Source organism: Erpetoichthys calabaricus, chromosome 12 (assembly GCF_900747795.2).
Source record: "Erpetoichthys calabaricus chromosome 12, fErpCal1.3, whole genome shotgun sequence".
Lineage (NCBI taxonomy): Eukaryota > Metazoa > Chordata > Cladistia > Polypteriformes > Polypteridae > Erpetoichthys > Erpetoichthys calabaricus.
The window spans coordinates 155124939-155142995 of NC_041405.2; the positions used below are offsets into that span (position 1 = coordinate 155124939).

Genomic DNA, 18057 nt, shown 5'->3' on the forward strand with positions numbered 1-18057 from the left:
ACGGGCCTGGTTAAAGTGCTCTAGAAGGTTCTGCAGACATGACTCGCGTAGACTGTGGAGTTCCTAAGGACCTGACCTCTGCATTTCTGCTCTTTTAGTGTGAGTTCTGACAGGCTGATGTTTCTTTAGGTGGTCTCCTCAGGGACGCTGGGCACTGCAAACGCTCTCCCTGATCCATGGTCCCCACCCCCACCCCCCCTCACAGAGCTGTAATATCCAATCGCTGTTGTCAAAAATAACATAACAAAAGAAAAAAAAAAAGAAACCCCACAAATAAAAAGAATCAACAAGACCCCCCCCCTTGTCCGTTCTCTCCATCATACTTTGCCACAAATCTTTTGACTTTTTGTTTCCTCTGTTCCTTCTTAAAAATCCTCTATCTGCTGTTTATTTGTCTGTAGTTTTTTTTATTTTAATTGTTTATTCACTTCCATTTTTGAATTGATGTCCACAAAATATGTATATTGTCCTCCAGGTCTGAACACTTGAGGTAAAAGTAAGCAGTTCTAAGATTTAAGCTGTTCACCCCAGTGACTGCAGCCGTCATTTTCCCAAAGGGGAGACGAGGGGTGGTGTGTTGGTGGAATTTCTCCTCTCCTCTGCTCCCCTCCCATTAGCAACATGTTATCCTTCTTTCATATAAAAGTTTTCCCGTTCATGCTTTTCCATTTTTTTTTTATTTCACTTTTTCCTTCTTTCTTTTTTTTTCTCTCCAATCTTTTTCCATGGCTCAGCAGAGACTGAGGTGGGGCAGTAAAAACTGTGGAAAGATGGCTTTTTACGTTGCATAGTGATCAAAGCTCCCCAAATACTCCAGGCCAGCTTGATAGCAGAACTGATATTCATCCTGAGGAAAAGAGAGAACAAGAAGAAGAACAAGAAGAAGAACCTGAGTGAGAATTGCACAAAAAGAAGAAAAAGAACAAGGTGGAAGACGCAAGATTGACACATAAGGGGACAAGGGGGTTCATGCAAGTCCGGCCGGCATCCTTCTACTTTCCACTACGTGAGCGCCAGGATACTGAAATCTGCACCAGCAACCACCCTGAAAGTGGACAGCCAGTCAGAGCCAGGCAATTGGGTCGACTTGGAGTCACACCTCTCAGGGACGAACATCCAGTACCCCCTCAATCACCTTTCTCCACACAGACATGAAGAGAGACAATTCTAAGGCAAGGGTTGCCATTGGATCATTCAATGACAAAACACCTTCTAATCAAATTCAAGGTCATGGGCCAAACTGGACGAAAGGCAGGAATCCCCTATGGATGCCATTACAGAGCCCATTCAGACAGACACCCACCTTTACATAGGAGCCAATTTGGAATCATTCATTTATCCAAACTGCATTTCTCTGGGGATGTGGGAGGCAAGCCCCATGAAGACACTGAGAGAGACATTTAATAATCATCTGTCACACATGGGAGTCTGAAGATCACTCATCGGATGCTTACAGTACCACCCCAGGGCTAGAAGTGGCACTGTTGCTAACTTTATTGTCTCTTTTTCACTCTGCAGTGCCAAGAATTTTCCCAGTAAGGGAAACTGAGCCCTGCCACAACACTTCCAGAAACCCCATCCCTTCCAGTCAAGTGTTATAAATTCATAAATCCACAGAAGGGACAGCGTTAGTTCTCAATCTACATGCTTCCGTTAGGTCAGATTATCTCAGGGCACAACGGGAGCTACCACAGCTATGCTGATGACACACAGCTGTATTTATCAATAGCACCTGATGACCCCGATTCTCTTGATGCACTAACACAATATCTGACTTGTATTTCTGAATGGATGAATAGTAACTTCCATCCATCCATTTTCCAACCCGCTGAATCCGAACACAGGGTCACGGGGGTCTGCTGGAGCCAATCCCAGCCAACACAGGGCACAAGGCAGGGAACCAATCCTGGGCAGGGTGCCAACCCACCACAGGACACACACAAACACACCCACACACCAAGCACACACTAGGGCCAATTTAGAATCGCCAATCCACCTAACCTGCATGTCTTTGGACTGTGGGAGGAAACCGGAGCGCCCGGAGGAAACCCACGCAGACACGGGGAGAACATGCAAACTCCACGCAGGGCGGACCCGGGAAGTGAACCCAGGTCCCCAGATCACCCAACTGCGAGGCAGCAGCGCTACCCACTGCGCCACCGTGCCGCCCAATAGTAACTTTCTTAAGCTAAATAAAGAGAGAACTGAAATCTTAGTGATTGGCGATAATGGATACAATGAGGCTATTAGAAATAAACTGGATACATTAGGATTAAAAGTCAAGACGGAGGTAAAAAGCTTAGGGGCAACTGTTGAGTGTAATCTAAATTTTTAATCACATATTAATCAGATCACTAGGACAGCATTTTTTCACTTAAGAAACATAGCAAAAGTTAGACCTCTTATATCATTGAAAGATGCTGAGAAATTAGTTCACACGTTTGTTTTCAGTCGACTAGATTACTGTAATGCACTAATCTCAGGAATACCCAAAAAAGACATAAATCATTTGCAACGAGTGCAGAATGCAGCTTCTAGAATCCTAACCAGTGTGGCACGCGGCTGGGGGTGGCTCAGGAAGACCGGAGGAGGACTTACGCCTCCTCCAGACCACGAGGGGGCGACCGCCCTGGTTCCTTTGGGGGCCATGGGTACAGAACTGGAAAGCCCCACCCTGTAGGGGCCCGTGGTCACCCCCATTCCTGGAGAACCCGGACCCCAGCACTTCCGCCACACCAGGAAGTGCTGAGGGGAAGACGAGTGGGGACACCCGGAGTTCTTCCGGGTACACAGCCGGCACTTCCACCACACTGGGGAGTGTCAGCAGGAGATTGCCGGGACAGACCTGGAGCACATCCGGGTGCTTATAAAAGGGGCCGCCTCCCTCCGCAAGAGGACTGGAGTCGGGTGGAAGTAGACTAGAGTCGTGTTGGAGAGCAGTGGAGGTGGCCTGAAGGAAGCAGGCACTGGAAGAAGAGGCCTGGACTTTGGGGGATTGGTGCTGGAGGCACTGGGTTTGTGCGTACTGGACCTTGTAAATAGTGTAAATAAACGTGTGTTGGGAGAAAATATGATGTCCGTCTGTCTGTGTCCGGGCTGCTTCTCACACCAGGAAAAGAAAATCCGAGCACATTTCTCCAGTTTTGATGTCACTACACTGGTTACCTGTGTCATTTAGGATTGACTTTGAAATTCTGCTTATGGTTTATAAAGCCTTAAATAATCTCGCCCCATCTTATATATCGGAATGTCTGACGTCTTATATTCCAAATCGTAACCTCAGATCCTCAACTGAGTGTCTCCTTAGAATTCCAAGAGCAAAACTTAAAAGAAGTGGTGAGGCGGGCGGCCTTCTGCTGTTACGCACCTAAAATCTGGAATAGCCTGCCAGGAGGAATTTGCCAGGCTAATACAGTGGAGCACTTTAAAAAACTGCTGAAAACACATTACTTTAACATGGCCTTCTCATAACTTCACTGTAATTTAATCCTGATACTCTGTATATCCAAGTCATTATAATAACTATTCATGGTTTCTCTAAAATCTGTACTAACCCCTACTCTCTCTTCTGTTTCTTTTTCCGATGTCCTTTTGGTGGTGGCTTGCGCCACCACCATCTACTCAAAGCACCGTAATGTTCCAACAGTGATGGATTAAAAGCCAGAAGTCTGCATGACCATCATCATCTAGTCCTTCCGTGAGAACCCTAACTACAAAGAGGACTATTTCATTTTGTTAGGTAGAATGCCCAGAGGGGCTGGGTGGTCTCGTGGCCTTGGACCCCCTGCAGATTTTATTTTTTTTCTCCAGCCGTCTGGAGTTTTGTTTTGTTTTTTCTGTCCTCCCTGGCCATCAGACCTTACTCTTATTCTGTGTTAACTAATGTTGTCTTCTTTTAATTTCTTATTTTGTCTTTTATTTTTCTTTTCTTCATTATGTAAAGCACTTTGAGCTACTTTTTTGTATGAAAATGTGCTATTGAAATAAATGTTGTTGTTAGATAAGAAGCAGGCCTCCTGGATGTCGGACAGCCCTGATACTGATCAGCTTGACAGAACCCTAAAGGTGGAAGCGTCAGCCAGTTTGTGTGCTTTTGTGTTTCCTTTTTTAAACTTTGGCATTAAACAGGATGGCTGTGCTGATCCCCCAACTCTTCCGAAGTAAAGCTCAGCTCATTTGTCCCTTGGCACATACGACAAAAGGTCAAGCAGTTATGAAGAGGGATGCTGACGTCAGGATGGTAAAAGGTAATGCAGGCATTAATATGGCGAAGGGCAACTCTATACACCGAAGAGAAACATCTAGGCCAGGAAAAAGGGCCAGGTCCCCAAAGTTTAAATAAGCTTACTTTTCTTTCAGTTCTCACCACATCTCCACGGGGTTAAATCAGTCCTGAACGTTAAAAAAGACGTGCAGTTGACTCACCTCTGTTTGCACCATGGCTGGCCGCTGTGTCCTCAGCATCTTGACCGTCTGGAAAATGTCCACCACACCCTCGTACCGCATCCGTTCCAGGACAATGCTAAGCGTTATGAACACGCCGGTCCTGCCGACTCCCGCACTGCAACGAGAGGAACAAAGGAAGGTGAGGGACACGGAGCTTCGTTAATAAAATCAGCCACTTTGTTGTGAACTGTAGGCCTGAAACTGACCAGCAGAAAGAGAATGATAAAAGGGAGAAGGAGACGATACAAAAAGAAGGGGCAAAACCTAAGAAATGTCTGAGAATAAAAACAAATGCTAATACACAATCTAAAAATTGAAGTTAAAATAAACGAAAACAAAACATAGACTACCATTGAATTCATTCTCCAAAATTACTAGCTAGAAGTGACGTTTTTTTTTGAAGAGTATTATCCCTATATGTGGATACTGGTGACTCTGCACCAACGCCTTAAATAGTCCTGATGATGATGATGACATCATGACACCGCACGTCCCGCTCTCACATGACAATAACACGAACACAAATGGTGGCATGACGACGTCACAGTAAAACGGAATCTTCTTCCTCTTCTTCTTTACCCACCTCTTATGTGGGATCAATGTGCTTGATGAACCTTCTCCATTCAGCTTGGCACCTGCACCTCCTCGACAGTTAAGCCCTTTACCTGCAGATCTTCTGTTTTCTTTATGGATACACCTCTGCGTTGGCCTCCCTTCCTTTCTGTTCCCCTGTTGTTCCATTCCCATCACCCTTTTGCCCACATCCCCTCATCGCATCTCCATTCCACTTCAATCTACTGTCCTGAACTTTCTTAGATGTCTTTCCCACTTTTGTTGTACCCTCTGATTGTCTCATTTCTTATTCTATCCTGTTTTGTAAGTCCACATTCTCATTTCTGCCAGGTCCTGATCTCCTTTCCTGTCCGTATGTCAACTCCATACATCATTGCAGGTCTTAACACTGTCTCAGAAACCTCTCCTTTAACCTTCGCCTTAACTCTTCGATCACACAATACTCCTGATACCTTCTTCCAATTGTTCCATCCACAGTGCACTCTATAGAAATATCTTAATTAGTGGTATGAAATAACACAAACTGATATTCAAGTCAGGGCAGGGCAGCACGGTGGCACCCAGTAAGGAGACCTGGGTTTGCTTCCCGGGTCCTCCCTGCGAGGAGTCTGCATGTCTGCCCTCCGGTTTCCTCCCACAGTCCAAAGACTTGCAGGTTAGGTTCATTGGTAATCCTAAATAGTCCCTAGTGTGTGCTTGGTGTGTGGGTGTATGTGTGCGCCCTGTGATGGGCTGGCACCCTGCCCGGGATTTGTTCCTGCCTTGCGCCCTGTGTTGGTTGGGATTGGCTCCAGCAGACCCCCGTGACCCTGTAGTTAGGGTTGGAAAATGACTGACTGACTGACTGACTGACTGACTGATATTCAAGTCTCGGCATCCACTCGTTGGGTCTGTGTAAGGCCATCTTTCTCAATCTCCGGCGGTGGGTCGTGGGTTGCCTTTGTTGGTTCATTAGTGAGTGATGGTGGGATGTCTAAGCCATTGTTTTTCAACCAGTGGGTTGCCACTGGGGTTGTTTCTGTTTGGTCATGGGTTCCAATTGTTAGTTCATGGGTTAGTGGATTAAGCGATCGGCACCGCTGTGTGATATGTTTCCCCATTTCTACGTGATTTTGCTTCAGCAAGGGGGACCCCAGTTAGCATGAGTTTCACCATGGGGTCGGTTTGCAATTGCTCTTAGTGGGTCGTTACTGAATTACAAAAAGGCAAAACTTGGAGGCAGGACCACAATGGTTGAGAAACACTGATGTAAGGAAGGTGGTGCAGGCCAAAAGAATTAGCCAGTTGACCAAGTGCCAACCAAAATGAACCTTAAAGGACCCTTCAAGAGTCTGTGAAATAATAAAAGATTTACTATTGAGACTGGTTTTGGCAATTTCTAAAGAATTATTACCTTATCGTATTGCTATTCAGTCGACTGTAAATTGCCATGACTGTAGTTTTACATTATCTGGGGTTCTAATAAATACAGAAACTGAATCTGTCATTTACTTTGTGTTATTTGTGTAATAAATGTTATTCCCATCTGTAATCACAGGAAGTTCTCTATACCTAGGGCAGCGCTCACATACCCCTGTTGATACAAAAATACTTTTGTCCTTTTTAATGATAATAATTCTTTTAATTCTTTGCATTTATATAGCGCTTTACATAGAGAGTGATAATAATAATTCTTTGCATTTATATAGCGCTTTTCTCACTAATCAAAGCGCTCAGCAATTGCAGGTTAAGGGCCTTGCTGAAGGGCCCAACAGAGCAGAGTCCCTTTTGGCATTTACGGGATTCGAACCGGCAACCTTCCGATTGCCAGTGCATATCTATTATATATTGAATGAATATATAATGAATATATTGAATGATACAGTCGACCCTTGATATACGACCGGCCTGACATGCGAACAACTTGCTTTACGAGCAAAATTTTTGTTTTGAATCATGACCAACATCTTGCGTTACGACCCGAATGTGGTCACGTGTATCCGCTTGTGCGATTGTAAACAAACAGCCGAGAGCGTTCGTAAGCGTCAGTCGGAGCCCAGATACGTGTGTTTGTGGACGTAATTTCGGTCAGTGCAGTGCTTTATATAATTTATTTCGATAATTGCTAAGGAAGGAAGAGAAGGTAACGAAGGTAAAGAAAGCGATCACAATCGAAACGAAGAAGGAAATTGTGTGGAAATATGAGAGTGGTGTTCGTGTGACCGATCTCGCTAATATGTACAGCATGTCGAAATCCACCATCGACAATTTTACAAAGAAAAGATTTGTATAAGGAGGCTCCTTCCAAACAATAACCACCTTCCATTTCATTCTCCTCCTGCAGCCCAAAGATGTCAACTTAAATGGTGAGTAGAGTATGAAATTGTTGTTTCTGGTAGGGTAGGCACTTTTTATAACTTTTTGGTTAGTACATTAGAAAAAGTATTGGTGTTTTTGGTAAATTATGCACATTATACAACCCTTTTCTATTAAAAAAAGTTAAATAAGTGTTGCTGTGGGCGGTTCGGAACGCATTATGGGTATTTCCATTATTTCTTATGGGAAAAATAGTCTTGACTTACAACCAACTTGAGTCACAACCAGTCCTCGCGAACGAATTGAGTTCGTAAGTCAAGGGTCCACTGTAGTTAGTTTCTAATTCAAGTAGGTCTGTTTCTTTGGTTGTGTTGTATCAATGCGCTGACAAGACTTGAGATTGATGGGAGAACAGATGAGAGGTCAAAACCCAAAGATATAAAAACAGGAGCGTCAAGGCCACAGCAAGAGACAAAAATCACGGTCAAAAATTCAGCGCACAAAAAGTCAGAACCAGGACACGTTAGGGTTATTTTATAAAGGTTGGGGGTGGGGTTTTGAAAAAGGGTTTTGAATTTTCAGCTTGGATGAACAACACAACAGTTAAACCCATGGCAGAGCACACCTCCCTAACTTCTTCTTCTTCTTTCGGCTGCTCCAGTTAGGGGTCGCCACAGCGGATCATCTTCTTCCAGATCTTTCTGTCCTCTGCATCTTCTTCTGTTACACCCATCACCTGCATGTCCTCTCTCACCACATCCATAAACCTTCTCTTAGACCTTCCTCTTTTTCTCTTACCTGGCAGCTCTATCTTTAGTATCCTTCTCCCAATATACCCCTCATCTCTCCTCTGCACATGTCCAAACCAACGCAATCTCGCCTTTCTGACTTTGTCTCCTAACCGTCCAACTTGAGCTGACCCTCTAATGTTCTCATTTCTAATCCTGTCCATCCTCGTCACATTCAATGCAAATCTTAACATCTTTAACTCTGCCACCTCCAGCTCTGCCTCCTGTGCCACCGTCTCCAGCCCATATAACATAGCTGGTCTCGCTACCGCCCTGTAGATCTTCCCTTTCACTCTTGCTGATACTCGTCTGTCACAAATCACTCCTGACACTCTTCTCCATCCACTCCACCCTGCCTGCACTCTCTTCTTCACTTCTCTTCCTCACTCCCCATTACTCTGTACTGTTGATCCCAAGTATTTAAACTCATCCACCTTCGCCAACTGCCTAACATCGAAACCATTTGCTATAATGACAGGAACTCCAAGTGAGTGTAAAAACCAAAATGTCGGGTGAAACAAACCAAAAAGCTATTAACCTTAAAAATGAAGGAAAATCGCCACAAACGTTTGCCAGAATCAGACTCAAAAGACCCCAAAATGAGTATATTGAGAATCAATGCAGAAAAAACATAATATGTAATTACAAAAATTACATCTTGCCTGAAGAAGGGGCCTGAGTTGCCTCGAAAGCTTGCATATTGTAATCTTTTTAATTAGCCAATAAAAGGGGTCATTTTGCTTGGCTTTTCTCTAATTACAAAAAGAAATCCAAATAAAAGTTTTTGCCTGACGATTTCTGCCTGACGTTTTTGTTTGGCACCTCTTTCCTGGTTACTCCATCTCATTTTATCTCAGGTATTTTTGGACCCTCATTATTATTCTTTGACCACAATTTCTTCTTTTCCTCTTATCTACTGGTCACTTCTCACTCACCAATAATCCTCGGGCACTTAACAGGAGCGGAGTGAAGTGGAGTTAAAGGGGTCAGGGTCATGGCGAGTTCACCAGATAAAGGGATCTTCCTGTCAAGTACTTTTCAGAGTTTTATCCAATCTTCAGATTCAAGGGTTCTGCTTAATTAGCCAAACTCCTGTGGCTTCGCTTTGCTGACCGTGCAGTGGGCTAGCAGGGTGCCCATTAGAGGATTTCTGGCATTTGCTCTAGAGACTTGTTCCTTCTATTTGCATTCCAAGTGATAGCTTGAGGATTGAATAAAAAAAAAAATCAAATTCTAAATATATATCCAGACTGGCTGGTAGGGGGTACGAGGGTCCAGTGTACAAAATGCCTGCAACCAAGGATCAGCTAGCAGCAGCTTTTGCAAACTGTTGCTTTTCTTCTTTCCTGATCTGCGCATTTAAACATCCATCGTGTAAAGCCGACAGGCATATCGAGGAATAAATGAATTTTCATCCTGCTCAAACAACCATGCAATTAATATAGAGGCTGAACTTCTATGTTAAGATAACCTTTTAACAGATAATTCAGTCGCACAGAAAATCTGAGGGACACATTATGTGGTCACCAAGTGTGACTTACTGCGGAGAATTTGCATGGAGGAGGTAACAGCGTGGCAAAGCTGAAAATATTCTGTGATGTCCAAAGAGGCAAACAAAAAGCAACTTTTAGATTCCTGCGGTGTGAAGCTGTCAGACGTGTCGTTATGGATTGAAGGAGGAGATGAGTTGACATGGTCACCGAGAATCCTGACGTCAAATTCAGATGAGTTGGGAGTGACTTGATTGGGCTTAGGTTTGCGACCTCTCGGACGCTAGCGGAGGTACACAGTTTATAGTACAGTAGTCACCCTCTTACTGTAAGTACGCAAGTTGAACCTGTGAAGTTTGCGCGTACTTAGCCGCCACTCCCAAACAGCTTGCATTTCGCTACGATGTCAAAGAAACCAAATGGCAAGAGTCTCAATGAGTCTCAACGCTGCAAAATCATCTCGAAGCTAAGCAAAACGTCTGCTCCCAGTAAGAGGGCCATAGTGTGGGTGTACAAGGTTAGTGAAAGCGCTTTCCGAAAGATTTGGGAGAATCGTGAAGCGATCCAAGAACGATCTGCCCTGTTGACTGAAGAGGCTAAGGAGAAGACTTTTCGAGCTTCAGTTGGACGATTTACGGAGCTTGAAGACATGCTTTATGTCTGGATTGACAGCATGCGTCGTGCCAGCCTTCCTGTATCGCCATCCTTTGCCATTGCCAAAGCGAAAAGCATTGCTTCCAGCCTGTCAATTCCGGAATCAGATTTTAAGGCATCTTGGCAATGGTTAAGTTGATTCAGAGTTCGGCGTGGATCGCAGAAGATGCTCCTTCACGGAGAGGGAGCAGAAGTCAACAAGAACGATCCGGAATTGCTAGCTGCTTTAGAAAACCTTTACGCGATTATCTTAAGAAATCGTTTGAATCATTTCAGAGCAAGATTCGGGCTGTCTCCCTCAAAGCCAAACGCAAGAAACTTCAAAACCTTCACCAAATGACGATTCATGACATGTTTAACTAATAAATCTTGAACCCAGAATTTTAGGGAAAAATATGCGTACTTAACCGGGATGCGTACTTAAGCGGGAGGCTACTGTATAGTCTGTGGATCGCTTTTAATCTGTTTTTGTATGGCTGAATTTCTACTACCGTTTGATCACATTTATTACTGTATAGGGTGGCGCATATTTATGTATATGACGCTTCACAGGCTACTGCGTGAAAAGTATTGAAAATGGCATCCCTGTGTAGCCTGAGAATGGGAGTAATGATGTGCTGTTGATGTTTTGGTATTTACATGATTCTGTTACATTTAATAATAATATTTTTCAATGTTTTTAACTTGCTTTTTAAGGGCAAACATAAGGCTTAAGGAGGCTACAGCACTAACTGTCATTATTAGGATGCAATTAAATGTGAAACACCACATAAAAGGTGAAGTAACAACAGAAAACAAAAAAAGAGAATTAAGAACTGAAAGCTATGGATAACATACAAATCTTTCTACTTTTCTTATGACTGTAAATCTCACACCACCGCACTTTTCTAGGGAAAGAACACAGGAAATTCAGTCCCCCTGTGCAACTTGTAGCACAACGGCAAGGTGTCTGCTATAAAACAGTTGTTGAGAGATTTGGGTTACTCCATACATTTGAACTCCGATGAGCCGTACCTGCAGTGGACAGAGATCGGCCCGTCCTGTCCAAACTGTTCCTTGGTTTTATGCACCTGGCCTATGAAGTCGATGAAGCCTTCTCCTGATTTTGGCACGCCTTGTTCTGGCCAGTCTGTAAACTGGAATTGCCGTACTGTTCGGGATTGACCGTCCTGAAACATAATGAAAAAAGAAATAGTAAAATGAATTTTTATTATCCAAAAGTAATATCAGCCAGTATTTCATTGTGTGTTCTGTATGTGCAACAATAAAGACCCTATGAGCCTCACCAAACAAAAAAATTAATAATTAAACAAGGAAAAGACTTTAATTTTTAAAATGTTGAATATTTTTTAATGTCATCTTTATATATAATCTTCATTTGGATCTTGATCTTTGTTTGTCCGCGAATTCATGTTCCCCTGACACTGCCTTGGTTGTTACTTTTCTTTACAAACATTGTCGATACCACTCTTTGTGTTTAGATCTGGCGTTGACATCTGCTTCGTTGTCGAGACTGTGGTTTTTTGTGTTTCTATCGACCGTCATTGGCAGCACTTCATCCAAATCAAATGTTCACCCACTTCTTGGAGTCGGCAGTCAGAGTATATAAGTCGGACACACTTCTGTGATTTTCCATCAGTCGGCGTTTGGAGTTCAAGAAAGCAGCACTGGTTCTTCCTTACTCTTTGGATTGCCACAAAGCAACCTGCGAGATTGGAGAAAGGTTGAGAAGAGATCGTGAGAGGAAACGACAGCGTTGTGAAAACGAGATGGACTGTGAACAGAGAGAAGCAGAAATGCTCCTACACCACCACATAATTACTATTCGGACAGTGATTCCGAGTAGGCCGTTCCTATTGAATCAATGTCCAAGGGTTTTGTTTTGTAATTTTGTTTCCCTTATAAAAAAATCATAATGCTGTGCGACGAAGGGCCCAGTTCACGACTGGCAGCCGCGTTTAAACAGGGAGCCCTTCACAGAGAACTTTAACACGCGCAACGTAGTTGGGCGCACATGGCTAGTTATTATATAATGCTATTTTTCTGGCTTTCAGTTGAAGTTTTGAGCTGAATTCATTCTTCTTACACATAAATCTATAAAACTTCTGGCTCAAACTGAATGTATCAATGCTGAAGACCCTGGATTTCCAAGGACAAATTAAGCTGAGCCTTGGACTACAGGACCCCAAAGCCGTGTGAGAAGATACTGGGAGCTTTCGACGATATCACAATGAAATCTGTTTCTAGTTAGAACGTCCGGCACCTCCTTAAATGGTAAAGAATGCCAAAGATTGGTGGAGGGTCAGCTGGCTGAGGTCAGCAGAACTGTGACTTGGCCAACACCCCGACTGTCACATTGTCTGTTTTTCACTGTGGACCCCCCAGAGATTTATTTTCTCCAAGAATGTTGCTGACGTGCAGGTTTTATCTTCCTCTCTTCCTTTATCAACTGGCGAGATCTCCATTACTAACGCATTTATGTTGACATGAGTTCTTAATGTCAGTAACTGACAATGATTTAGTTTTACTTTTGTTCTTATCATAATTTTTGTATATATATATATATATGCATGTAAATAATGCATTCTTTAATAATGTATCTATCAAATACAGCCTTTTATAAATATCTGTATCATTTACGCCTATCTATTGTATAGTGCATTTCACATCTCTTCTCTCTATTATATAACTAGGGGGTTCGCCCCCTGTTCGCTTTGCTCGTCAACCCCCCTGCTTGCACTATGCGCCAGCAACTTCACGTCTCTGCTGCTTGCAAACAACAAAACTTTTAGTTCTCGCAGATACGCGTCTTCATTGGGAAGAAACACTACTTTTCCCTGACGGCAACATGAATTAGACGATCTACAAGTCTCTGACTTAAAGTTTAAATCTGCACAATATATTCGATCTCTTTTCATTGTTCCGTTATTTCCTTTTGTTTGCGCTAATGCGAACTTCACTATCATCTTTTTGAGACTTTTGAATTTTCGTACTTCCATTATCTCTAACCTGCTCTGCATGTGTATTGTGCCAATGTTTTTGAATTCTTTACGCCGTTCTACTTTGTCATCTACTCTTTGTCTTTTATTTCTGGCCCCGGGTGTGGTTAAATCTCTTGGCACAAAGTCTCGTCTTGTGGGACGTGAAAGTGTGTCTCTTCAAACGATCACATCTCGTCGCAGGACAAAAAGTCTCAACTCCCGAGATTTTTTTATTATAATAGAGAGATATCTCTCATATCTATCTGTCTTTTATACAGTCATTCACTTCTATCTATATATTAGATAGATAGATAGATAGATAGATAGATAGATAGATAGATAGATAGATAGATAGATAGATAGATAGATAGATAGATAGATAGATAGATAGATAGATAGATAGATAGATAGATAGATACTTTATTAATCCCAAGGGGAAATTCACATACTCCAGCAGCGGCAGTATATTACACATATATTACACAGTATATCTGTACCATATGTAGCGCCTCTCATGTCTGCCTGTCTGTCTAACTATCTATCAATCATGTAGTTCTTTTGTGTTGCTATTTGACAATGCTTCTGTGACAGTGGTCTCCACAAGGATGTTACAATTAAATGTGAAATTGGCAACAAGTGCACTGGAGGAACTGACACATACCAGAACACTCCTGTGTAATTTACTTCTGTGTGTTTGATGCTCCTGAAATGTGTTCACGTTCAGCAGACGGTTAGAGACTGCCTCAGTATTTGGCTCTGTGTTGCCGTTTCCCTGGGCTCCCTTCTTTGGCATTCTTCCCTTCTCCTTCTTTTCATTATTTCAATTCTTCTGTTTTCTTAATCCTGTTACTTTGTGCTGTCATATAAGCCAGTATACTATCCAGGTGCTCTCAGACTACGAGTGAACAGATCAATAGTACAGAAAGCATGAAATTAATCTTATTCTGAGACAGGGCCAAAGTGAATAATCTTAAAACAAATCGATAAAACAAACTGGCTCAAAGTGTGCAGACACACAAAGCTTATGAATAAATTCATCTGTGACTCTGATGACAGGGCAAGGGGAATATTTTAAAATGTGACCCAAACCAAAGGGCACTTTTGGGCCTGGGAGGGTGGGGCGGTGTGGGGACAACAAACACAGTGAAGTAGAAAATAACGAACTGCGTAGAAATGTCCCTTACACTCTTGTGGTTGAATATTCATTAAAGTCCTTAAAATGAGATAATACATTGGTTCTCTTCTAGGTTTACTGTTGACCACTTGTTTGATGGTGAAGTGGCAGACAAAGAGAGTCAAACTGCTGTGATTTAAACTCATAAGTTAAGTGGATCTTAAATTAATTTGAATCAAGGCTGGAAAACAGGGAGCCACCATGGGTCACCCCAACTAGGAATACAGTTATCTCAATCACTTGGCTGCATTTCCCACGGTGCTTTGGGTGCTTCATGATCTTTTGAATAGTTGGTATAGCATAACATAATTTATTAATATATAATAACAATATATAATAATAAAAATATTATATATTATATAATAATATATAATAATTGGCCATGTGGCGTGTTTCCCGGAGGGTGATCCAGCTCGTAAGATCCTCATTGTTGGGGACCCGAGTGGCCGGACCAGGCCAAGGGGTTGCCCACGCAACACCTGGCTGTGGCAGATAGAGGGTCAATTCCGGAGGGTGGGACTGGACCGCGTGTCTGCCTGGGGGGGGTTGCAAACTGAGATCCTGAGTTGTTTCGTTGTTTCGTTGTGTAGTGGGTGCGGCAACGCTCTGTACCAGTGCAGGCTCCCCAACCTGACTTGACTTGGTATGGCATGTTGAGAAATGTTTTCTTTTACTGTTTTGGGCATTGCATTTGAGGTTTTAAGAATGAGATTAGTGTTCTGAGAAATGCGTCTAAGAAACTGAAAACAAACTGTAAAGTACCGGAGAATTTTAAGTGGGAGAAATGATTGGTAATGATCCTTCCGCTGTTTCACATACAGAAACCTTGTTGTGACCAAAATGTATGCACATTCCCCTAAAATGAAAGTCTGCAATGCACACATTAATCACGTCAGAAATTGTTTGATTTGTAATTTTAAACTGTGGAGCAGATTGGTCAATCAAGGAAATGGTGTCTTTGTCCCAAATGTTATGGAGAGGCACTGTATATACTGATTGGTTAATTCACTGATTCATTAAATGTAAGAAAGAAAGAAAGAAAGAAAGAAAGAAAGAAAGAAAGAAAGAAAGAAAGAAAGAAAGAAATAAATTTAAACTACACTGAAATAATATCACAATGTGAACTACTGCTTGTGATCTAGTTCCTTTTAAAGGAGCTATGAATAACTGACTGAAAAATTCTTTTGATAATCCTATAAATGATAGACTGTAGGATTCTTGTGGAATATGACTGTGGGACTGTGTTGTATTACATGGTGAGTGATTGGTTGATTCATTAATTCATTCAATGGTAGGTAGAAAGAAAGAAAGAAAGAAAGAAAGAAAGAAAGAAAGAAAGAAAGAAAGAAAGAAAGAAAGAAAGAAAGACGACCGAGTGATTACTCACAGCTAAACAAGTAGGAAAAGTAGAAAAATCATTGAGCAATAAGAAAGAAAAATAACAGCCAAGAGATGAGTGTAATATTGTGTCCATTTTAAAAAATATGGAGAAGCAACGATTGGTACAGTGGAAGAGAGACTGAAGAAGTGACCGAAGGGTAAAGTGGAATTAAGAAAAGGAGGAGAAACTGAACAACGCAGTGATGAGAGAAGGAAATGAGCGTGATAAGCAAAAAAGACTGGGGGTCATAGAGTAGAGAAAGGTGAAAAAAATGGAGAAAGAGAAATGAGAGGATAAACATATAAAAACTAGAGAAACAAAATGGAGGAACAAAAGGGGAGAGAAAGAAACAAAGTTAAAATAAAGTGACGAAGAACTCAGGAAATTGATCACAGAATTAAAGAGAGAAAGTCTGAGACAACAAGAACAGAACAATGGAAGAAGAAGGGAAAAAAAGGGAATGGAAGACACCATAAAAGGGACTATACATGAGAAAGAGCGAGATGCAGAAACAAACTTGACTGAGTGAAAGCATCAGAAAAACAAACAAAAGAAGGCCGCATAAAAAAGCAAAGTGGAGTGACAAAGATATGAAAACCACATTAGATGACGAGGACAAGATCTGTGCACAGCCCACCAGTTTCCAAGGACTCACCCTGGCATCTGTCACTTTAAACTCTCTCAGGATGTACTGAGGCATGTTGTACTCCGCCATAGGATCGACGACAAAGTACTGGTAGCGGGCCGAGCGCTCTGCTGGCCAGTACTGATGGCACTTCTCCTGCAGAGAGAAAGTAAATGTTAGCTCCACATGTTGACTTCCACCCGACACATTGACAGCTCTGATTGGCTTTAAATCCAAAGGTGTCGCGTCTTTACTCGCTTGATGCCCGCTTGATGCCCGTTTCTGTCAGATATTTGGACAGTCCTGGTAAAACTCTTTACCCTGCAGCCTTCACTGCAACATTTCCAATCCTGTCAGATATCAGTATGCTCAGTTCAGTACAATGGATAGGAGGCGCTACTGGGTCTCCATAGCCGTCAGAAGGCACAATACCTCCTCCCATCTTGGCCATTTGGACCACAGCCATTTACAGTATAGCAGTAACATCAGCATAGGAACTCAACTCCTTTAAATTCACTATACTTGAAATAGATGCTAGGAATGTTGGGGCACACTTGTGGGTGTCGCTCTTAGGTAATTGTTTGCACTTTGTGCCTTCAGAAATACTCAGACCCCTTCACTTTTTAAACATTTTGTTATGTTACAGCCTTGTACTAAAATAATTTAAATCCATTTTTTCCCCACATCAGGTACCACTCAATACCCCAGAATGACAAAGCGATAACAGGATTTTGATAGTAGGGTGTTGTACTGTGTCAGCCACAATGGATGCAATGTGAAGGCAAGCAAAACGACACCTTTGATTGGCTAACTGAACAGATTACAATATGCAAGCTTTCATGGCAACTCAGGCCTCCTCTTCAGGCAACCTGATTATGTGTGAAAGTTAACAAACGAATGGGGAACATCAAGACAGAAACCACTGCTGCTGCTGCTGTTGTTGTCTGTTGTCCTGCATGTGAGTGCCTTATGTGGACCCCAAATATCTTTGCCTCTCCTATTAATACGGATTTCTTTACCAAGGTGCTGGAAACCAGCAACATGTTGCATGAATGGATATGCAACTAACAATTTCTCCATGACAGTGCAACTAAAAATGCTGCTGCTACTACGACTGTACATGCAATTTAGCTGCCATTATTATATATCACCTTACATATCCATCAGTGATAAGGGATAGATATGAAAGACTCTGTAAAACTGATGAATGTGAAAAGCACACAATATTTAAATATGAAAGGCACAATACAATTCATGGGTAAGAAAGGCACAATTTGATGGATGGGTTTGCATGTATATACAAGAGCTATGTAAGGCACTACATATTGTACCATTCACACCTATCATACACTATAACTCCTTTCTTATCTATTATATAGTGCATTTCATATATATGTATTATATTTTGCCATTAAAAGCTATCTATCTAATATTGCCCTTTCACATCTCTCACTCACTCTCTATTATAAATAACCGTGTCATTTACATTTATTAAATAGTGCACTTTATATCTATTAATCCATTATATCTATTAGCTATATCTTATATAGTGTCTTTATATCTATCAATAATATAGTATCTTACCTATTATACAGTTTAATGCCTTTCATATCTATTATCTAGTGCCTTTCACAGCTATGTTTATTATAT

At 42.0% G+C, this 18057-nt stretch overlaps 1 protein-coding gene across 3 annotated transcripts in view; it reads right to left on the reverse strand.

Moving 5' to 3' along the window:
• Positions 1–322: 322 nt before the first annotated feature.
• Positions 323–18057, reverse strand: part of ptprsa (protein tyrosine phosphatase receptor type Sa) — a 525319-nt gene continuing 507584 nt past the window's right edge. For all 3 annotated transcript variants that reach the window (XM_051934972.1, XM_051934973.1, XM_051934974.1), the window contains 4 exons: positions 16438–16563; positions 11261–11415; positions 4426–4561; positions 323–847 (listed from right to left, as the gene is read on the reverse strand). In XM_051934972.1, coding sequence (XP_051790932.1) covers positions 779–847; positions 4426–4561; positions 11261–11415; positions 16438–16563 — 486 coding nt within the window. In that variant the 3' untranslated portion in view covers positions 323–778. The remainder of the gene's footprint in view (positions 848–4425; positions 4562–11260; positions 11416–16437; positions 16564–18057) is intronic.